Below are 24,785 nucleotides of genomic sequence, written 5' to 3' on the forward strand. Positions count from 1 at the left end.
ACTGACATTGTTGTGTAAAAGTAAATTTATCTTAACGTTGGTTGAGCACTAACAATAAGCTAAATACTGTGCTAAGAACTGTATACACTTGAAATAACTCTATGAGGTAGGTGCTATAATTCTAATTTCATAAAAAGGAAATGGTGTTGGAGAGGTTCATTTATATAAGTCACAAAAGGCAGGGCTGTCTTAAGCGCAAATCCCCGTAGCTTTACCGTGCTCCTAGCTTTTTTTTTTTTTTTTTTTTAAGCAGCAGTGACAGGGGTACATATAAAGTGTATCTTGGAGCCAACAATTGTTAACTCTTTATCTAGAAGAGAATGTTTAACTCTGTTATATTCATGTAGATTAAAAGTCTTTGGAAAACAAGTATTTTAGCTTTACAATTTTTAAAAAATCTTTCAGTAATCTTCTGTAATTCAGTAAAAAGAAGGAGCATTAAGAACTGATATCAAGGTTCGTTTTTCAAGAAAAGAATGTCTGTTCATGTAAGATTATCATATGCTTCTCAGAATTATTGGACACTATCACTTTATCAACAAGAATTTGCTCTCCTATCTCACAAGGATGGCAGGAGAAGGTTCCATGGAAACCCTCCCTTACCAATAGCGTGAAGCTACTTCATATTGCACTGCAAATATCCAAGGGCACAAATCACACAATATTCATTAAGTCCTAGTAAAGGGTTTAATATATGCCTCTATTATTCTACCGAGACCCTAATTCAATGTAGCTACCTGAAATGCATTTGTAAAGCAACATCCCTCAAACTTGAATATATGTGGGAATTTTTAGGGAACTTAAAACACACTGACAACCTAGTCCTACCTCAGGAGACTGATGTAGTTAGTCTAGGAGGAGATGGGGATTAGGATTTTGAGAGGCTCCTCACGTGCTTCTAATGCACAGCTATAGTTGAGAATCCATTGGTGTAAAGTATGGAGGAAGGATTTTCATATCCACTGTATAGTTACAAAAAGAAAAGGGTCAGTGGCTGGTATGTCTTCATTAGCCAACAGGCTTCTGTTTACCCACATGATCACACACAGACATTGCTTCAAACTGCTGACAAACGATTCCCCAGTCAGTCATCAATCAAACAGACTTCATATTATATAACTGCACTAATTCCCAAGACTACTATAACATGAACCACAAACTGGGAGGATTAAAAGAGAAATTTATTGTCTTATAGTTCTGGAACCTACAAGTCCAAAATCAAGGTGTCGGCTGGGCTATGCTCTCTTTGACGACTATAGGTGAGAATCCCCCGAGGCCTCTTCTACATTTTGGTGTTTACTGCCAATCTTTGGCATTCCTTGGCTTATGGATGCCTGGCACAAAGTTATCTTCTCCTTGTGTCTTTCTATAGACTTCCTCTATGTGTGTATCTCTGTGTCGAAATTTCTCCTTGTTACAGAACATCAATCATACTAGGTTAGAGCCCATGCTAATGACGCAATTCTACTTGGTTGCCTCTCTTAAGGACTTACTTCCAAATGGTCACATTCTGAGATTCTAGGGGTTATGACTTCAACATATCTTTTTTGAGGGATGAGTTCAACTCATAATAATAAACCAACGACAATATGCCAGTAACATTGCTTTAAAGCAGGCATTCTCAACTTGGGATGAGGAAAAAAAAATCAACTTTTTTTTCACTCTTGTGTAAACTGTATTTCTTACAATTATGAACACAGGCAACAAACTATAGCAGTACTGTGTAGCAGTTCTTGAAAATTTGCACCCATTGGAACCACTGGTGTTTTCACATCACATTTCAGGGTTTGCAGTTATCCCAAAAATACCATTACAGTCATCACTACTTTGAAATTATAGTTAATAGACTTGCTGTTAGACATACTAATTTTATGTATTAATAATCATGTATGAATATAGTAATATATCATGACATAATACTTTCATAACTATTTCAGTAAAACTGATTTTTATTTAATTGCATTTTTTGGTACTTAACAACATTATTCTGAGAAGGGGCAAAATTAAAAGAAAATCTTTCAATAACTCACAGCCCAAGTTAGTGAATTCTTACACTTTAGACTTGAGGGTTTTTTACTCTTATTAAGTATCAGAGAACATACAGGATATTGTATATCATTTTTCAAACCCTTTTTTTTTTAACCATGATCCACTGTGAAAATATATATATTTTATACCAAACCCAATATACACAACTCTCTCTCACACAACACAAAACCGAAACAAAAGTATCACAAAACAATATTTACCCTTACTGTAGGAGATGCACTCTGACATTTTCTATTCTAGTTCTTTTCATTAAAAAATGTCAGTGTGACCTACTGAATTAATTTCACAACTACTCTTGGAGCATAAATTAAGTAAGTGTTAAAAATCCTTCAGTAGCATTCCTTTATAAATTTCTCATATTGTATTATAATTGGCAAAAGGCTATTATTACTGTTATTCATGTACTATTTTAAAAATATATACCATTTCAGAGGTGGCATTTAGATGAGGAAATAGTTCAATAGGGCCTGACCAACAACATTTGTTTATGCCCAGGTTAAAAAAGAATTTTACCTGTAGTAAACTCGAAGTGTCTGGATTTCTTCTTCCAGTTTTTTGTACTGTTGAATTGCAGTCTCTCTGGCTTGCTGCATAGCCAACAACTTTGCCTGCAAGCAATTAATACTTTAAGAAATTTAATACTAGTTTTGGTATGTTAGAATACAGTATTGTAGTATAAATAGGAGCCTTAAATTAGTGGTAGTTTTAAAATCTATCAGGTATTTTTAGCAGTGTCTCATAATTTCCCACAAAATAACCAAATTATATTAATAGCAGACATATTGAAGACAAGAACATATTAAATTTACCAAGTTTGCTTATTACTCAACTTCAGCCTTATTCATCTGTACCATCAGATATATGCCCTTCTGCAATGTTTAACTTTATACAAGAATTCAGAATGTGGAACATGGGTTCAGAGCAATATCTAAAGTAGAGATAAGCACAATGGGTGTTTCACACACAAACTTAATGTGGCTCCACCACCTGATCACACCAGATTTTCTTTTAACTTTATTAATAGTAAAACCCAGAAAATTCTAAATATGTTGTTAAGCTATCTTTGATATTTAATGTGAAAAAAATACACAGGACTATAATCTGATTCTTACAGATAGGACTTAAGCTTTTCAGTTCCTTTTCTGCAGGACAAAAATCTCTCAAGGAAGTATGACAACAATCTTTGAATGTTAGAGGTACTTTATTCAAGGGATGTTATTATTTCTCTCTGCCTATAGTACTCACATTTAAAGGGACTGTAATCCGTTTTTTGATAGAGTTCAAACTTATAGTTTTAAAAGAATTGATAACTTCTGTCTTTCCCACTGGGCTTCAGGCATAGCCAAAAAATTTTCAACCGAACTTTTAAAATACAGTACTGGTAAGTCAGTTTTCAGTTTTGTTTATTCAACATTTGATTTGTATGAAAAGACTGTCTTTCACTTCAAGTGAAATGTGTTTGATAGGTAACACAGAGCAAATTGTTATCAAACACCTCACAAACTACACTAATGGCAATAATTAAAAAGTGATTGAGTTTGGAGGCAGAAATTCACGAATTTTGCTAAACTCATATTATTTCACTGGGATTATTTTCTTGCATAAGAATAAAGTTATAAGACACATTGAAATCCTGACCACAGTTAATTTAATTAGTGTAATGTAAGTGAACACTGGACAATGCCACTTTTCTAATTTAATAATAGAGAATAATAAAAACAATGCAACAATTCATGTCTTTAGATATAACTTTAGGAACGAGGTTAAAATAATTTATTCTCTATCTGGCTAGCAAACCTAGTGAAGAATTACTTCATCATTAAATTTAAGATGTTTGAGGGCTTACTTTAACATGTCACATTTTAGAATTATAGGTAAAACATTCTCAAAAATTATTAAAAAGCATCTGAAAATAGTGGCTGGTTCTTTATGTCAAAAATTGACAGGTTTGTTAATCTTCAATAAAGTATAAAATGTGTCTGAAATGGTAACATGGAAGACACAGGTACCCACTGTGACTAATGGTCAGAAAGAACCACACAAAAAGGACCTATCACATTCAACTTAAAAAATGTCAAACATCCTTTTGCATCTATTTAAGGAATATCAAATATGGACAGGTAATAGAGAATTTGCTAAATAAATATATGACAATGCTAAGTATTAGATGATTATTTTGAAGTTTTTTTTTTGGTTTGTTTGTTTTTAACCTGGTACTTCTGCAAAAACAAAACAAAACCTCACCTCCCAAACCAAAAACAAAACCAACTATATTCTGGTAGGAAAACACCAGAATGAAGATTTCTGCCTAAGAAATTTCTGCAATAAGCTTTTGAAAAAAGCTTCATTTTCACTTTTGTTTCCTTTGCCTTGGGAGATCTATCTTGAAAGAAGTTGCTGTGGCCGATGTTTGAAGAGGTTACTGCCTATGTTTTCCTCTAGGACTTTGATTCCTGCCTCACATTTAGGTCTTTTATCCATTTCGAATTTATCTTTTATCCATTTCGAGTTGTTTTTTGTATGGTGTAAGAGATGGTTGAGTTTCATTCTTCTACACATAGCTGTCCAATTTTCCCAGCACCATTTATTGAAGAGGCTGTCTTTTTTCCACTGTAAATTTTTTGCTGCTTTGTCAAAGATTAGACCATAGAGTTGAGAGTCCATATCTGGGCTCTCTACTCTGTTCCACTGGTCTATGCACCCGTTTTTGTGCCAGTACTATGCTGTCTTAGTGATCACAGCTTTGTAGTAAAGCTTGACAATTGATCTTAGCCAAAAGGCTGAGAAGTGATTGTAGTAAAGCTTGAAATCAGGCAACATGTTGCCCCCAGTTTTTTTTTTTTCTTTTTCAACATTTCCTTAGCGATTTGGGGTCTCCTCTGGTTCCATACAAATTTTAGGATTGTTTGTTCCAGCTCTTTGAAAAATGCCAGTGGAATTTTGATCGGGAAGACACTGGAAGTATAGATTGGTCTAGGCAGTATGGACATTTTAACAATGCTTATTCTTTTGATCCATGAGCATGGAATGGTCTTCCATTTTTTTGTGTCTTCTTCAATTGCTCTCATAAGTGTTCTGTAGTTCCTTGAGTACAGATCCTTTACCTCTTTCACTAGATTTATTGTTTGGTTTATTATTTGGTTAGGTATCTTATGGTTCTTGGTACTATAGTAAGTGGAATTGATTCTCTAATTTCCCTTTCTGTACTTTATGTAAATTGTACACACTATATTATAATTTATATACACGATAAATAAGCTGCCAAACTTGCTACTTAAATTGATGTAACTTGAAAGCATCTGTGTTTAACTATAATGCCATTTGTTGAATGCCTACTACAGGTTAGGCATTTTATCAAATGCTTGAAATCCTATAGTCTACCCACACAATCAACCTATGAGATAACTTCAATTATCCTTATTTTATAGGTGATAAAATTGAAGTTCATGAAAATTAAGCAACTTGCTAGACTATATAACATTCTGGAATATACATATGTAAATATATGTAAACATTTAACAGATATGTTTACACACACATACATACACATATGTGCTAGGCTCACCTGTATTCTCAAGAACAGGACAGACAAAAGTATTTACTTAGGAATTTGATAAATAATACCAATGTGTGGGTTCACAAGCACTTGATTAACTTTCATACATCTTAGCCACACTTGCAGGGAAAAGGACAAGCTGAGATATACCAGATACTCTTGAGCATGCTGCCTTTTTACATATCATTCAAGCCTTTCCACATATAATTGCTCTTTTTGTTCTTTATTCTAATTCCTCCAAAACTTCACCTAAGTTTTTGGCATGGACTCTTGTAACTGGGAATCATGTATGTATTTAGTCTTAGTAATAGGAACAACTGAGAGTTAACATTGTATTTAGTCATTAGCTGGATCTTCTACTTCTTAAACTGTGTTGCTGGTTCATCTCTCCCTAATAGTAGTTAATATAAACATTCTGCTGTTTACTCCACTAAAATATACCTATTAAAAACACTTATCTTCTTGACTAAAACATGGCCTCCTAAATCCACTAATTTTACTATTGTAACAAATAATTTTTCTAAGCATATATAATCACAATTATATTTTTACAACTCTCTAAACAAATCTTATGAACTTATCACCAAATTTCATTGAATCTAAGATACTACTGACCTTAAAACACTATAATTTTATGCAGAAAAATCATGCCAATAATGCTTCTAAGACACCATCCATTGTAATAAGCATACAGCAATGTTAAAATGTGCAATGTGTATTTTAAATATTTTATTTATTTTTTTAAAGTAAGCTCCATACCCAGCATGGGGTTTGAAGCCATGACGTTGAGATCAAGACCCTGAGATCAAGAGTTGGATGTTCTACTGACTGAGCCAGTCAGATGAAATGATTTTTAACCTAATATATTCCCCTGCTCCAAAACAATAAAATTCCCTTCTTAGCAATACCAAAATATCTTTTTCTGGCCTGGCATGTGTTTTAGATTTTTTCCTCATCTCCTCACTCCACTCACACACAAAAACCATACCTTGTCCTTTTCTTATGAATAAAGAGAACTGTAACATTCTTGATCCTTTCTTTTGTTTTCTATATAAGGAAAACTTTGAAATTTTCATTGGAATCTTCAATGGTATACTCCAGAATTTTATATGTCCTCCAACTACCTTTCATACTTATTCCCAACATATCAAAGGTATTGCTTAGAACACCTGGGATAAACAACTGAACTAATTCCAGGTGAAGCAATGGAATCAAAATATCACTTGATAACAGTTATTGATAATAAATAGAAATTTACAGAAAAATCATTGTGTGTTTTAGATCTTTAGTATCTTCTCCTTACACCTCTTTTTCCTTGTACCATTATCCTTTTTTTGTTCATTTCCAGTTTTACTGAGATGTAATTGACAGTTAACATTGTGTTAGTTTTAGGTTTACAACATAATGATTTGATGTATGTATATTGTGAAATGATTACCACAATAAATTTCATTACCATCCATCAACTCACATAGTTACAGATTTTTTCCTTGTGATGAGAACTTTTTAAGATTTACTCTCTTAGCAATTTTTAAATATATGATACAGTACTGTTAACTTTAGTTACTATGCTGTACATTATATACCCAAAACTTATTTACCTTAAGTGACTGGAAAAAGAGTTGGTTAACTAATGTTAGGTTAGTCTTATAATTGAAAAGCTCATCCTAAAACTATACATTGAGCAATGCCATCTAAATAGGACAACTATTTGTATTGCTACCAAATTAGAAATGAACTTCATTGTTTCCTTAGACTCTTATCTAGTACTTCAGAATGATAGACAAAACAGTACATCACCTACATCACTGAACAGAATTTGTTATGGATATTGTGGAGAAACCATTTCTATCTTACTTCAAAATCTTAGTGTTTTTTAAATGTGTTTTTAATTGTAACAGTGTAATATAATTAAGCCTTCCTTTGGTAACTCCAAGAGCATTAATGGTAATCTGGTTTTATCAGAGAACCAAGGCATTTGATCTTAAGTGTGATATCTGCTAAATAATGAAACATACTGTACAAATTAAATCACAGGGCCAAATAATTTTAGACCTGAAAAGGATCTTAGAGGTAATACAGTCCCCAACTTTATAGGTGAGAAAATTGTTGTTAATATATATTTAATGAAACATTTGGAAATTGTCCAAGATTTCATAGTTGGTTAGAAGGAAAGCTGAAACTAGAATACAAGTATCCAAAAAACACTGGTTATTCTACCATACAAGATCACACTTCAATATGGCATAATTTAATATATGTTAACCATTTTAGTATAATTGTTTTATAGAGTAATCATAACGTATAGACTATGTTACACTACTGGACACATTTGTAAGGAATCTTTAGATATGTTCCAACAATACATCAAATTAGAAAATTGCTTAATAATATGACTATAGCCATCTTAGTATTTGGCTTTTTACCCTCAGAAGCAGGTTATAAACATAGTAAAGACATGTAAGTAATTATCATGCAAAAGAATATAAAAAATTGAAAGGTACTATGAAAAGGATAAAAATGACTGGATTTCAATTACACACTCTCTTCATAGGAAAACTGGGATTGATTACCACAGCATATTACCATAGTGTATTGCTCTTTAAAGACAATTCCTAGGGGCGCCTGGGTGGCTCAGTGCGTTAAGCCTCTGCCTTCAGCTCAGGTCATGATCTCAAGGTCCTGGGATGAGCCCCGCATCGGGCCCTCTGCTCAGCGGGGAGCCTGCTTCTCCCTCTCTCTCTGCCTGCCTCTCTGCCTACTTGTGATCTCTCTCTCTCTCTCTCTCTGTGTCAAATAAATAAATAAATAAAATCTTTTTTTTTTTTTTTTTTAAAAAAAGACAATTCCTAAGAGGTTATTACCTCTTTGTCCTACTGAGATAACTTTCAGACCAAGGATGATCAGGTTCTGGACTCAAAAGCAGTCTTATATGCAGTGTCTAGTCATCTATGGTCTGACATGAGAAAGGGAACAAAACAGTTTATGATTGGAAGCAGAAATCAAAATATTCATAAGCAGACAACGATCTGTGAGGGGTGAGCTGAGTTCAAAAAACAGAGAAGGGAGGTGGAGAGGAATATTCCAGAAAGAACGCAGCACAGCTATTACGGAAAAAGTTAGGTTTGGCTACCAGTAAGTAGTTCTATGACTCTGAATTAGGGCCTCTGAACGTCAATTTTTTCATTGGTAAAATGGGGTGGATAATATCCATCTCCCATGACTATTAGGCAATGATAAAATGAGATAACTTATCATTTGTAATAGCCATATCAGAGTGAACAAGTATGTAAGCTGTATAATAGACTCTATTGAACTATGGATGTAAAACTATTGTGGAAATAACTGATGTCAGTAAGAATTAGCACTGTACCAAGTAAGAGGTCAATAAAATGAAAAAGGATTGTGCTTAAAGTATTAGTTCAAATTAGGTGGTAGTCTAGAGTATGATCATTGAAGTCCAGGTAATATGTTTTAGACTTGTGGGCCATATAGTCTCTCTTGCAACTACTCAATTGTTGTTGTAGTGTGAGAAGAGCCTTAAACACTATACAAGTGAATGGGCAAGGCTTATTCCAATAAAACTTTATTTGCAGAAAGAGTCATTTGGTTCAGAGGCCACAGTTTGCAGATTACAGATCTTGAGTGTCAGAGATGACAGGTTTACACAGAGCCCAGAATACATGTTGGTCTATATAAGTTTTTGGTTAATGTTGTCAGATAATACTGTTAGAATGTCAGATAATGTAAAAAAAAGTGAAAAATGGAAATCCAACAACATGTTCAATACATTTGATCTGTCTAAAATGAATAGTTTCTAAAGACAATGAGACAAAATATCTGAAATCAAGTTTTAGAATAGGTTCTTCAGGGCATATAATGAAAGAAAGGAAAAAAGGAATTAATAGTGGTTAATGGCAACCGTGTGCTTGCATGGTAACATTGCAGAGTACAGGAAACCACCTTGTCAAGGAGGTATGATTTCACTTATTACATAGGAAGCAAAGCAAACAAATAAAAAAAACCTTATAGGGACACCTGGGTGGGTCAGTTGGTTGAGCCTCTACCTTTGACTCAGGTCCTGATCCCAGAGACCTGGGATCAAATCCCACATGGCGGGGGGAGTGGGGTAAAGTCCTTGCTCAGCAGGGAGTCTGCTTCTCCTTCTGCCAACTTCTCCCTCTGCCTGCCACTCCCCTTGCTTGTGTTCTCTCTCTCTCTGACAAGTAAATAAATAAAATCTTAGAAACAAAAACCAAAAAGCCTTGTAGTTTTAAATTATATTTTGCCTGATGTTAATATAGTTTTAAGAACAATCTTTTGGGGCACCTGGGTGGCTCAGTCAGTTAAGCAGCTGCCTTCAGCTCAGGTCATGATCCCAGAGTCTGGTGATCAAGCCCCACATTGGGCTCCCTGCTCAACAGAAAGCCTGCTTCTCCCTCTCCTTCTGCTTGCCGTGCTGCCTACTTGTGCTCTCTCTCTGTCAAACAAATAAATAAAATCTTTTAAAAAAACAAACAGGAAAAAATTGTTAAAAAAAGAGCAATCTTTTTATTAGCTTCGGCATGGCATAGCTTTTTAATATCCTTTTGATTTCAATCTCCTTTATATGCCTAGGTTTAGAAGTGACTATTGTAAACAGCATGTATGATTCTTTTTTCTGTCTAACAATTTTCATTTTTTAACTCAAACATTTGATCCCATCACATTTAATGTAATTACTGATAAATTTGTGCTTAAATATGTAATCCCATCATGCTCTTTTTGTTTGATACTTACCTTTTTTCTTTTTATATCACCTTTCCTTATTATCTCTTGGATTCTTTTATTATCATCATCCCATATCCCCCTCTTTACTTTAAATGTTATACTCTCCTTTACATTCTTTTAATGGTTATCCTAGGAACTACAAGAAAAATATGACTTATCAAAAACCTAATATTAACACTCCTGGACAATAAGAGGACCTAAAACCCTTTATTCTCTACTCTCCTCCCAGTTTATTTATTACTGTTTATTTCTAATATATTCTAATTTATTTAGGTTTAAACCCCAAAGAATATCAGTATTATATGTTTTTTGAGTCACTGTGCATTTGTCACTTTTCTTTTGTGTTTTATTCCCTTCTGGTTGGAAAAAAAAAAAAAAACCAAACCCAGCTTTTTAAAAAGTTTACTAAAAAGCTTAAATGACTTAATCAATTTTTAGTTGCCTAAAAATATGTTTATTTCCTATTCATTCTTTGAGATATTCATTTTGGATATATGATTTTAAATTAGCAGGTATTTTCTTTCAGCACATCGAAAGCATTATTCCAATGTCTCCTGAAGTCCACTGCTCTGTTGAGAAGTCATCTGTAAATCTAACTGTTGCTCATTTGAAAGCAATCTTTTTTCCTTTGGCTGGACACATTTATAAGTGTCTCTATAGAATATAAGAATTCTATTTCATTATAATGTGATTTAGGTGTGGATATCCTTCTTATCTTGCTTTGGAAGAATATCTTTCATCAGCTTTAGAAAAAATCTCAGTCATTTTTCCAGTCTAATAATGCTTTTCCAGGATTGTCTGTATTCTCTCCTTTTGGGAGGAGCCCAATTAAAGGTTTGTAGGACTATCTCACTCTATATCTCTTAATATTGGTTTTATTTACTAGTGTTGTATTATGGGTAATTTTTTAGATACATCCCAATTAATATGTCTTCCAGCTCCCTAATTCTTTCTTCAGCTGTATATAATCTGACATTTATCTAGAGTGTTTTACTTCAAAAACTTCTTGTTTTATTTTGAACTTGTATATGATTCTTTTCCAGATTTGCATGGTGTTTCCTAGAAAATGCTTTTGATTTATTCATGGTTGTGATTCATACTCTATTTAAGTATTTACTGAAGCATTTCAAACATGGCTATTCTATATTCTTTAGATGGATTGTCTGTTGTGTTTGTGTGTTCTTTTTTGGAAGTTATTGTATCTGCTGACTGTCATTTAGCAAGGGTTTTCTTCCTCATGTGTTTAATTAATCTTTGGTTGGGATTTAATGTTTTCCTGATAATTTGTGGGATCCTACTGGACTAAGTTAAGGATACCTTCCTTTGAGGACTTGTGCTTATTTCATCAGGAAGCCAGGAGAAACAATTCTTAATAAAGTTCAAGAAGCCTGGATTAATGCTGGAATTTCTGGCTCAGTGACCTAGCCTTCCTGCTCTAGGAATCGGGATCCTAGCTGAAGATGAGAGTATTTCTATAGATGTTTGTCCTTAGTGCAGCTGTGGACCATCTGTTTTCTTACTGTTGGAGAGGGGTTTGTCTCTGGTTCTACTCCCAATTTTTTTGTGAAGGAAAAATCTTTGAAATATTTCCTTTATTTTCTGTGAGTCTTGTAATGCACGAAAATTAGAGTTTTTCCAGGACCTGCTAGGTTAACAGCAAAAGTGTCCCCACGCTTTTTGGATACACTGCAGGAAGGAGAAGTTTACATTGAAATTTAGCACATCTTATACCATCAAAAATAGACCAAACTGTTTTTTTTTTCACAATTTAACATTTAGAATTCTTACATTCAGTATATTAACTGGATTTATGTATTTTCACAATATTCCTGACCTGCTTTTAAATAGAAATAATTGAGGTTTCAGACTGCATTTGCAAGCTTTTCTCTGAAAACAACCTACTGTAGGGTTGTCTAGTCTAAAACCAAATATATAAAGAATAAAGTAAAATTTTGGTTATAACCATTCTTATGGTATTTTTTTTCTTTTAACATTGTTTTATGAAAGTACTGGAAATGTAAAGGTTGTCTATGTAAGAATTTTGATCACATGGCTAGAAGTTAAGATGGGGGTGGGTAGGGGACCCAAATTTTGCCTGGTCCCTGGAATTTAGCTAGTTATCAAATCATTCTGAACACCTGCAAAATCAATGGGAGGCCTGAGAAAAGAATTGCTGCAATTCTGCAAGTAGAAAAGCTACCACTTTTTGAAAGATAGGAGGTATGGAGATGTGAATCTGGGGCACTATATTGGAAGATAAACCTCAGTGAGGAGGGAGCTCTTAAGCAGTCTACTATAAAGTATTATAAAGTAGTGGAGCACAAAATTGGACATTTTAGAAGTTTGCTACAGATGGGGATGTCCCTGGCTTAAAGATGCTCGGGTGATGAACTACGGTAGAATTCTAGACAGGACAGTGTGGTCTCAGGACCCCTAGGGTCACAAAAAGAATGGGGTGCCTGAATGTGACAGAGTATCAGAGCAGGAAGCAGGCTGAAAGCAGTGAGTCCAGGTGCTTAGGCCCTGGCTTTCCCCTCTGTGTTCCCATAAACTGTGAACCACTACACGGTCCAGTGACTGCTCTCTAGGCAGAGGTCCAGCAAAAGGAAGAAGTGCGGCAAGAACCCCTCCTTCCCTGGAAGGAACAGCATGGGTCCATTCCACAGAAGTCTGTAAAGTTTGTAGACTGGAGACTGGTTCACATGCCTGAAATAAAAACACTTGGTCACAGGATGGGTGAACAGAGAGTTAGGATGGAAACCAGGGAGATAAGAGTGATTGACTGCTTTTCTGTGAGGGCTCACTGAAGAGTGGGGGTGGGGGATTGGGAGGTGGGGAGTGGAGTGAGTGTGTGAACCTTCAGCTCCAGGGCTAGAGACTGGCATGCTATCATTTTCATCCCTCCCCCAACCTTGGTGCTGAAAGCCCTCAGGGAGCAAAACAGTGCCACAGAGTGCAATACAGAGCTGCTTACACTCAGCCTGGTCCCTGGCAAGGGTAGGGGGGTGCAATTCCACCAGGGTAAGGAAACCTGAAAATCAATACAATAGGTCCCTCCCCCAGAAGAACAGCAGGAACAACCGGCTAACACCAGGTTTACGGTTCATAGAGAACTGCAAAACTTCAGCTCTTGGGGTAAACAGTATATAGAGTTTGTGGGTTTTTTGTTTTTTTATTCTTTAGTCTTTCAGGTTGTTTCTCTGCTATTTTCTTATTTTATCAATTCCTTTTTAATTTCTTTTTTAACTTTAACTTTTATATATATATGCCATATATATATAATTTTTGTTTCCTTTCATTGTATTTTATTTTATTTTTGTATAAATGTTTTTCATTCTTTCCTATTTAGGGATCTAGTTCCTTTTAATAAACAGACCAAAATACACACAGGATCTAGTTTATTGTTTTGTCTGTTGACTTCTTGTTTGATTTTTTTTTCCTTATTGTATTTTGTCTGCTTTCTTCTGGTTTGTGTTGTTTGTATTTCCCTGGTGTTGTTGCTTTTTTTTTTTTTTTTTTTTTTGGTCTTTTCTCTCTCTTTCAGCTGTTCTTTTCTGGACATAATGATGAGATGAGAAACTCATCCCAAAAGAAAGAATAGGAAGAGGTACTCACTGCCAGGGATTTAGTCAATATGGATATAAGGTAAGATGTCAGAACAAGAATTTAAAACGATTATAAAGATACTAGCTGGGCCTGAAAAAAGCACAGAAGACAGTAGAAAATATCTTACTGTAGAAGTAAAAGAACTAAATCTAATCAGGTCAAAATGTAAAATGCTATTACTGAGATGCAGTAAAAAAATGAAGGCTCTAACTGCTAGGATAAATAAGGCAGAAGACAGAGTCAGTGATATAGAAGACAAAATGATGGAGAATAAAGAAGCTGAGAAAAAGAGGGGGAGAAAACTGCTGGATCATGAAGAGAGAATTCAAAAATCAGCAATACCATAAAGCAAAATAATATTCAAATACAGGGGTCCCAGAAGAGGAGGAGAGAGAGGGACAGAAGGTTTATTTGAACAAACTATTTTGAGAACTTCCCTAATCTGGGGAAGGAAACAGGCATTCAAGTCCAGGAGGCATGGAGAACCTCCCTCAAAATCAATAAAAATAGATCAACACCTCGATATAATGCTTGTAAATTTCAGAGATAAAGAGAAAATCCTGAAAGCAGTTCAGGACAAGAGGTCCTTAACCTACAAGGGTAGAAACCTAAGGCTAGCAACAGACCTGTCCACAGAGACTTGGCAGGCCAGAAAGAACTGGTATGATACATTCAATGTACAAAGCGGGAAAAATATGCAGTCAAGAATACTTAATCCAGGAAGACTGTCATTCTCAGCTCAGGTCATGATCCCACAGCCTTGGCATCCAGCCCCATATCAGGCTCCCTGCTCAGCGGGAAGCCTGTTTCTTCCTCTCACTATCTTTCACTCTCTCTCAAATAAATAAATAAAAAGTTAGTGTTAGAAGCAGAACTTGAACCCAGAACTATTCTACCAGTTTAGTAAATAATCCTGAGTCTGTGCATTAACTACTTCGCCAACCTCTTCAACATTAAACTTGTCATTATATCTTATTGTGATGACTCCAGAGATGACACAATTTACTCCCAACTCTTAGCTCTTTTACCATTCATCATCATTCACTGAGAAAACTTCTTTGTATTTTCATTTTTAGTTTATGATAGCATTCACTTTTTAAGACATAAATAATTTAACCTATTTGTCTGGAACTATGTCTTTATCCATTAATTCAGACTGCAGAGGCTTTTTCCTTTCTGTTGAATGAATTCTATGTCAGAAGATATTACCTTGACTTAAGATTTGTTGCTAGTTAGAGCCAGTTAGATGTCTGATCTCTGAGACTTCCTGACTATACCTCTGAAAGTTATTTATATTAATATATGTGAAACCACTAACTACCTCACTAGCTTCACTAATACTCTATGCATCATTTAACAAGATTTCTCTCTTCTAACATCTAGAAAACAGGTTCGTCATGTAGTAGTTATAGTCTTCAGAGAATACCTATTAATTCACTGAATTTCTGTCTACTATGCCACTCATTCCTAAGATCATTTCCTCAGGAAGAAAAATCACATGTAGGAAAACACTTAAAGCATCAGCTGGAATGTGAGTTTCCCCAAAAAGTGCATTTTCCTTTCTCATGGTATGATACATTCCTTTCACTAAGCTTGCTTTCTCTTGAACTACCTAAGAACATGAGCACACAGAGAAAATTAAATTCTTATTTAAACTGAAGAAGCAAACATTTCCCAAAATGACAATATTCCCCTCCATTACACTTGAGTCATAAACATTTCTCTACATGTCAGTTGCCCTCCTATTTGTTAAAATTTTAGTCAGCAGTATTTTGTTTATTTGTTCAGGATCATGTTTTTTTTTTTTTGGTTTTGTTTTTTTACTACATCTATACTATACTTTATCACCTGAGCACCTGCTGAACTAAACTTGTCTTGCCAACAAAAAATTTTGAAATTATGCAATCTGCAATTCAGTCCATGGCAAGCACTTGGGTAGAATTTCTTCTATATCTTTCAACATACCTAACAACAATTAAAGAACTGCCTGCACAGAAATATTGCCAACTGAGAAGTGAAGCAGGATTAATCAAGTGAACTTCACTAACATTTTAGCTAAGGATTTTTCAGCCACTAATAAGTACCATAATCATTATGTGTCAAATTAATTTTGACATTAACCTAAAATTTTGTGAATGTATTAAAAGGAAAATCAGTACAATTATGTGATCTTCAATTAATAAAGTTCTCATTCATCAAAAAGTTTTTTAATATAGGGTATAAAGAAAATGTAAAGGACTATGGAAAGACCATGACAACTGGGAAAACATTCTTGAAGAAAGGAACATATTTGGTAAATGGAAATTTTCAAAATAAGAGACAAAGAGATCTTTAAAACATGTAAACATATATAACTAGTAAAAATTATAATCATAAAAACATAAAGCTTTATAGCCAAGGCTATATGAAATATATTTTTATTGAAGTAGTTCATAATTAAATAAGAGTGCTAAAAAAAATCAAATAAATGTTAATTCATAAATTTCCCATCTGTGAAGCCATTTTATTCAGGTTTCTATGACTAATCCAGTAAATTTCCTATTCATTTATTATAAAAAATCAACAAGAAATAACTGAAGTCATCTGAACTAAAGGAAAATTTTTAAAAAGACCAAAACACATTCCGAAGAGAAATAGACTAAGAAAGACTTCATAAAAGTTTTCTCAAATACTTTAAGTTGACTTACAGGTGTTAAGAAAAGCAACTACATTTTAAAGTTTTCTTTTTTCTTTTTCTTCCAGTTTTTAGTTTTCAATCAAAGGAAGAAAGATTGCTAAGTCAAAGGAAGAAGGACTGACTTTATTTGTGGTAATCAATAAATGTATATAGTGATTTGAACAAAAAATCTGTGTATGAGTGTGGAATTATTTAGGAGCTATGTCTAAGCATGTGAAAAGCATAAGAAAAGAGAATTCCCTGTTTCCTTTTGGATGCTGCAGACAACAGCAACACAGCCTAGGGCACACTGCTGCGGATTTTAACTGTTGTATGGAACTACTCAAAATGCTTTTGATCCATTTTATCTTGCAAGTTAGCAAAGAAATGTTGCAATAAGAAACACCAACAAAGATCTGAAAAAGTTAAGCTCTGGATTACCATATTGTGTTCTCCTGCCATTCAATGCTTCATACAAAGGCAGTGGTGTTCAAAGTAAGAAAAAAAAAGTGGAGGGAGAGAGAAAAAAGAGAAACTGGTCTCAGAAAGCGCAAAGCACAAAGTAAATAATATTCTTCTACATCCCTTCTTTTTCACAGATTGGATGTTAAAAGAGTTGCAGCAATTAGGCTCTTGTTAATTACCAGCTGTTGAAACAGATGTGTTGACTATCCTTATTAGTCAACAGCTGGGTGAGGAGAACAATTGATGCTCCCTAAAACCAACAGCCAGCTGCTCTGCAGTAATTATCTCCAATTAATAATACAGGTGATAAAGGCAAAAAGCTCCTATCCCTCTGTTTCAATATCTTTGGCGGTTTCAATAACTATGGCTTTATCATTACAGAGTAATAGAGAATACATTTATTACAACAAGTAATGTTGTATATTAGAGTTGCATTAACTCTATGGTAGTTTCCATTATGCAATTTCTGAAGAAGGAATCAGAGAAGTGCTAAAAGTAGAAGCAGACGTTCTGTAGGCTTTTATTTATCATATTTCAAATGTCACTGCCAACTTACTTCTCTAGTACTAACAATAACAGCTTAGCACTTAAGTTCTTTGAAAAAGAGAAGCATAACTAAAATCTGTTCTTTTTGATTTCCAGGTGTTTTCACTGATCATGTTTTATATTCAGTTCACTGAAGCAATATATTTCCTCTTGGTATGCCTAAGTATCAGTGTCTTGTTCCCTAGCTTACATTTCCTAGGTGACTGGTAGAAGCAATTTTCCAAACCCAAAAAGAATTTATTTCATAGCAGTAAACATTATTTTATGTATACAAAGAGATCAGCAAAATAAACAAGCAAGCAGGAAAACAAAAAATAAAACCGTATTTTTTTTTAGACAGCATTGTATGATATATAATATTCAGGTTTCTAATTATGATGATGTTAAAAAAAGAAATAGGACAATGGAGCATATTAATAGCAATAATTATGTGTATAAATTACTTTTACTATTTTCTATTGTTAAATGTTCATATCAAAATTTCACTTAAAAGAAATGTAAAACAAAGATTTAAACAAGCCAGGCATCTATCTCCGTCCTACAAAAGAGGTATCTACAAGAATTTACAACCATATCTATTCACTAATTAGAGAACACTTAAAGACACTGCCTTTCTGAAAACAAGGATTAGAGCTGGATGAATACACCCCTTTCACAAACCTTCCTCCTGTCTCTGTTGGGTCATCATAAGCAGCTTGTTCTTTCAGCATTAAATAGAAAAGCCTACCGATTATCAGTTCTGAACGCCTCAGTTAGGCATCAGAACAATTAATAGGGACAGCAACTTTAAACAACATGTAAATACATCATTTCACCGAAAGAGGTTGTAATAAAAAAAAACTGACAAAAGCAAACTTACTAAAGCAATACTATTTAGGCTGCCTCTTGTGCACAATGCTTTCTAATATGAAAAATCAGCAGCTAGAAAACTCTACCACGTTCTATGAGATTATGTTTTCTAAAACAGGAATTTGAACATTTACATAATTACGAACAAGACAAATAAGCACCACCAAAAAATTTTTTTATCCATTTCAATGAAGCCAACTTCCGATGAGAGTTTGTAACATTTAAAATTCTAAAATTTCTAAGGAACCTCCTGATATATGGAAGCTAGCAAAATGTGTAAATAGTGGAACAAGCTATTAGCTTTTATGTTTGAAAATCTGTATTGGGCCGTAGGACTTATTCTGTGATTTCTCAATTCAAAGAGAAGACCTAATTTCTCAGCACAGTAGCAATCAAAGCAAATCTCTTCCACCCTGACACTAGGACGGTCTTTTCCCTGAGCTCTACACAGGAATACTAGAAAACTACACAAGGAATAGCACCTGATCACGCTTTTCTCTTCTGTGTGCAAAAGGACACGTTATGGGCACCATCTAAAAAGCCCATCATGTTGAGTTTCCTTACCCATGGCTACTACGGAAGCAAAGGGCTGTGATCCCTTTACGTCTTATGTGACCTAAACCAGGAAGGCAGAAGTGGCTCCTCAGCTCACTGTTTAAAAATAAGCCAAGGAATTTATATCCTTTCCTCTCCCAAAAAACCAATGGCAATACATAGTGAACATCTGTTGTTGTACACAATTCCTCAAACCATTGCCATTTTTAAATTAATAAATACCTAGGCATAAATCGTAACAGTACTGAAGTATGCAGAGTTGCTTTCAACAGGTATTTCATTTTCGCACCAATTTCAATACATTTAAATTTAAGAGTTTTATTGTATGATCTAGTTACCTGGGATGAACACTTGCATTTTCTTATCCATAAGTTATGTTCTCACTGTTCAACATACCTTTCCCACCTTGCTCACTGACAGACCCAAATTTCCTCTCTGTCAAGTCCTTCACATCTTCCCCAAAGACTGTTCTTTTCCTATGCTTCACTTAGCCTTGTATATATACTTATTATAGCTTTCATCTAAATATATCTGCATTTTTCCCAGTAGATGGCAAATTTCCTTTTTGTACTTCCAGCATGTAGTATATAAGCTTTTATTAATCATTATCAATAAATGAATATTAAAAAATAACAGACACCTTCCATATCCTACAAAGATATTATTCATTTAATCTACATTGACTTCATGTATATCCATGAATTGGAAAATTTATCCTTTTTTTTTTTTAAAGATTTTATTTATTTATTTGACAGAGAGGGATCACAAGTAGGCAGAGAGGCAGGCAGAGAGAAAGGAGGAAGGAGGCTCCCTGCTGAGCAGAGAGCCCAATGCAGGCCTCGATCCCAGGACCCTGGGATCATGACCTGAGCGGAAGGCAGAGGCGTTAACCCACTGAGCCACCCTGCCGCCCCGGAAAATCTATCCTTTTAATCAAAATAATCAACTTGGCTATACTGATTCTCTTATTCAAGATACTAATTTAAGTTTTATATCACCTCATAATTGACATATCTAATAAATAAAGGAAGAACTTTAAAAGCCAAAATAAGATTTTTTTTTTTAAACCTCTATGTTCTTCACCTACCACTCCTACAGTATACATCGAATAGTTTAAAAGTGTAGCTTCATGCCATATTGGATTTTTCTTGTTATATGTAACATATTTTGAGAATCCTTTCTTAACACATCACAATTAAAATTATCACTGCTTTAAAATTATTTATAAATTTTTAAGGTATGCTGGCCTCCACGGATTCTTATATGCTGTCCTTTCCTTTTGGAGTTGTGTTTTATTTATTTATTTATTTTGGCTCTAATAATTCTTCAAGTAATTCCTCCATAAAGTATAAATTAGCACTTTCTTAGCTTTACATGTTAAAAAACAAACGTCTCTGTTTTGCCCTCTTTGTAAATGATATTTTGGCTAGTATAGAATCTTTACTTTTTTAAAAGATTTATTTACTTATTTGAGAGAAAGAAAGAGAGAGAGAGCATGTGAATGTGTGGGGAGGGGCAGAGCGAGGGGAAGAGGGAGAATCTCAAGCAGACTCCTCGTGGAGTGCAGAGTCCCACATAGAGATCAATCTCACGACCGCAAGATCATGACCCACGCTGAAATCAAGAGCCATATGTGGAATCGACTAAGCCACGTAGGCACCTGTAGATATAGGATCTTTAAATTGTAGTATTTTCCTATAAGACTTATAAACAGAGTTGCACTGTATTATTTTCCGGTTTTGTGAGAAATTTAATGCCAGTATGATGCTCTTTCCTTTGCAAATAATCAACTTAATACTAGAAAAGCGTTTTCTCTTCATCATTTGATATTTTACCTATATATGCCTACACAATTAACATGTGTATGTGTCTCTGTATATATACATATACATATATATAAATTTACATACGTAAGTATGTAATGTTAGAAATTTATTCCCCCCAGTCTTTATTATGTATTTTCATTTTGATAACTTGAGTTTTTCTTTACTTCAAGTTAGTTTTTTCTATTATTTCTTTGAATGTGGTTTCTCTTTCACCTATTCCTTTCACTTCTATTTACTCCTGTTTTCACATACTAGGTTTTCTCTATCATTTCACACCATTTCTTTTATTTTTGCTTAGTGTGTCTCTCTTTGTTCTTCCAGGTCACTAGATGTTTGTCCCTGATCATTGTTATTCAAATCACCTATTACATATTCTTAAAATGTTGGTCTATTTTGATCACCCTTTCAAAACATCTCTTTGACTCTCTATAAGAAGTCTTATTTCAGGGGCGCCTGGGTGGCTCAGTGGGTTAAGCCGCTGCCTTCGGCTCAGGTCATGATCTCAGGTCCTGGGATCGAGTCCCGCATCGGGCTCTCTGCTCAGCAGGGAGCCTGCTTCCCCCCTCCCTCTCTCTGTCTGCCTCTCCGTCTACTTGTGATTTCTATCAAATAAATAAATAAAATCTTTAAAAAAAAAAAGTCTTATTTCAATTTAAAATTTTTTCTACAAGCAATAAAATAGCCTCAACTGGATCCAATTGTGTGAAGAATGTGGGCCTTCTATGCAACCAAATTCCCTGAGTTACACATGGACTCTCAAGCCATTCATATCAGCTGGTATGGGTTCCCTTAGCACCTTTAAAAACGCAATATTTGGATAGAGGTGATAAGCAAGAGTGAGTAGTACATAGTCGCTTCATTAGGCAGATTAGCATGTTTCTCTCAGGGCACATCACCATCGGGGCAGAGACAGTTTCTTTTCAAGATAAGAGGATCTACTGAACCTCAGGTAGGCAGGGCAAAAACCACCTTTATTTCATCACTTCTTTTCCTGTTACTCATTCAAAATTTTCAAAGTTTTATTTGTTTTACTTTTATTCAAGTGTCAGAGTCCTCCTTTTAGATCATCATATTAACTCCATAAGGACTTTGTATTGGTCCTGCAGTGTTCATTGAAGTTTTTTCTGTCCTTAACAGTGAGCTCCAGGCCCAGTATTTTCTACTAATAATCATATATCTACCTTATGCACTTCATTCACGAGATATTCTAACAGCCTCCAAATCAGTGATTTCCTATCTTTGTATGCCTGCCCTAATTAATTCCATTAAAACCTATGAGACTATTTTCTTCCCACTCTGATATTATTAAGTCATACATTTTATCAGTCCTTCACAAAGAAAAAAATCTTCAGAGCTTCTGTAATTTCTATTTTACCAAGTATAAAATCTCCTTGTATCACTTTCAACAGCACACTCTACAACATCAGAGATGTCCACAGAGTGACCAAACATTTTGTAAACTCCTCACCGGGATTAAAGTTCCAGTCTGTGGCAATGGGTGCAGAAGGTTGGGGGGAAAGTAAAAATTCAGATAACAGCCCAAAAAACAGGGCTAAAAACAACACTGGTTTTAGTGTCTGATGGATACAGAATAGATTATTTGCTTCCTGAAGTTGCTGGTTTTTTCCTCTGGCCACTAATGTTAGCAACCATGACTTGTGCTTCACAATCATAGATTATCCATCGCTGCATCTCTCCTGGTACTGTAACTTAAGTTCAACATAAGTACACAGTCACTGTACTGTTCTTGGTTCATCTTTGCCTTTGTTCATTCACAGCTGCGCTTTGTATCAACATAGTGCTAGTTTAATTTTTAGCATTGTACATATTATGAACATATTTTCTAAGAGCTCAGATAATGGAAATGAGAATGACAGTACCAATGCCAGCATGATCTACACATCGCCAAAAATGAAGGCTAAATGGAAGGACACATACAACGGTATTAGGGAGATAAATAATCAAAACAGAGGATATTGCAAAATATGAAGAGAAGAATTTGGGGTTGTAAAAGCTGGAGAAGGAGATATGAAAGCATATATGGAAACTGAATCTCACAATTCTCAATGAGGTAAGCAAGTATTTCCAAAACAATCAAAAGTTTTTATTTTTAATTTTGTCTCCCAAAATTGTATCAATAGTAGCTGCTGAATTAGTATGGGCTTATCACACAGAACACATATTATGGCATTATTTCCCTGACTGTTCTATGAAACTGAGTTTCATATATCTTGTTTCATAGATTGCAAATAAAATGTCTTATTGATAAAGATAATGTCTTATTGATAAAGAAAAAAGTAAATTTTTGATAAGAGATGTGCTGGCCCCTTATAGGGTAAAGATGATTCTGTTAGCACTTAATAGCAATCATGACTTTTATAGTGTATCAAGTGATGTGCCAAATCACAGCAGCAAAAATCATTTCTTGTGCCTTTTAGGTACTTTGATTTGAAAAGTGGTATTTTCCCTCTATCTCTACTTTGTTGAGGGTTTCAATCCAGAAAGGATGCTGTATTTTGTCAAATGCTATTTCTGTAGCTATTGAGAGGATCATATGGTTCTTTTCCTTTCTTTTATTAATGTGGTATATCACATTGATTGGTTTGTGGATGTTGAACCACCCCTTCAGCTGAGGAATAAATCCCACTTTTGTGGTGAATAATCCTTATAATATACTGTTAGATCCAATTAGCTAGTATCTTGTTGAGAATTTTTCTATCTATGCTCATCAGGTATATTGGTCTGTAATTTTCAATTTTCATGGAGTCTTTGTCTGGTTTGGGGATCAAGGTAATACTGGCCTCACCGAAGGAGTTTGTAAGTTTTGTTCCATTTCTATTTTTTGTAACATTTTCAGAAGAATAGGTATTTTTTCTTTAGATGTTTGGTAGAATTCCCCTAGGCAGCCATCTGGTCCTGGACTCTGTTTGTTGGGAGATTTTTGATTACTGATTCAATTTCTTTGCTGATTATGGGTCTGTTCAGATTTTGTATTTCTTCCTATTTCAGTTTTGTTAGTTTATATGTTTCTAGGAATTTGTCCATTTCTTCCAGATTGCCCAATTTGTTGGCATATACTTGATCATAATATGTTCTTATAATTGTTTCCAATTTTTTGGTATTGCTTGTAATGTCTCCTCTTTCATTCATGATTTTATTTATTTGCATCCTTTCTCTTTTCTTTTTGGTGAGTCTGGCTAGGGGTTTATCAATCTTGTTAATTCTTTCAAAGAACTAGTTCCTAGTTTAATTGATCTGATCTACTATTTTTCTGATTTCCCTATCTATCATTGATTTCTTCTCTAATCTTTATTTACCTTCTCCTATTGGATTTAGGCTATATTTACTGTTCTTTTCTCCAGCTTCTTTAGATATAAGGTTCTGTTGTGTACTTGAGATTTTTCTTGCTTCTTGGGGAAGGTCTGTGTTGTTATTACCACCAGGTTGTTGTTGTTGTTGTTGTTTGTTTGTTTGTTTTTTCTTTTTCAGGATTGTTTTGGCTACTCTGGATATTTTCTGATTCCATACAAATTTTAAGATTGCTTGTTCTAATTCCATGAAAATTCCTTGATAGGGATTGTATTAATCTGCATATTGCAATGGGTGTTACATTTTAACAATACTTATTCTTCCAATCCATGGGCGTGGATGTCCTTCCATTTGTTTGTGTCATCTTCAATTTCTTTCATCATTGGTTTATAATTTTCAGAGGCCAAGTCTTTCACTTCTTTGGTCAAGTCAATTTCTAGGTATTTTACTATTTTTGGTGCAACTGTAAATGGGAGTGTTGTCTTAATTTCTCTGTCTGTTGCTTCATTATTAGGACATAGGAATTCAATAAATTTCTGTACATTGACTTTATATACTGCAACTTCACTGAATTTATTTAACAGTTCTAGTAGTTTTG

At 34.4% G+C, this 24,785-nt stretch overlaps 1 protein-coding gene across 4 annotated transcripts in view; it reads right to left on the bottom strand.

The window, feature by feature from the left end:
• The window catches only part of MIPOL1 (mirror-image polydactyly 1), a 314,898-nt gene that overhangs the window by 107,174 nt on the left and 182,939 nt on the right, over positions 1–24,785 (bottom strand). For all 4 annotated transcript variants that reach the window (XM_044231953.1, XM_044231952.1, XM_044231951.1 and 1 more), the window contains one exon: positions 2,563–2,657. In XM_044231953.1, the coding sequence (XP_044087888.1) occupies positions 2,563–2,657 (95 nt within the window). The remainder of the gene's footprint in view (positions 1–2,562; positions 2,658–24,785) is intronic.

The sequence above is a fragment of the Neovison vison genome, chromosome 13 (genome assembly GCF_020171115.1).
Source record: "Neovison vison isolate M4711 chromosome 13, ASM_NN_V1, whole genome shotgun sequence".
In the NCBI taxonomy this organism is placed as follows: Eukaryota; Metazoa; Chordata; class Mammalia; order Carnivora; family Mustelidae; genus Neogale; species Neogale vison.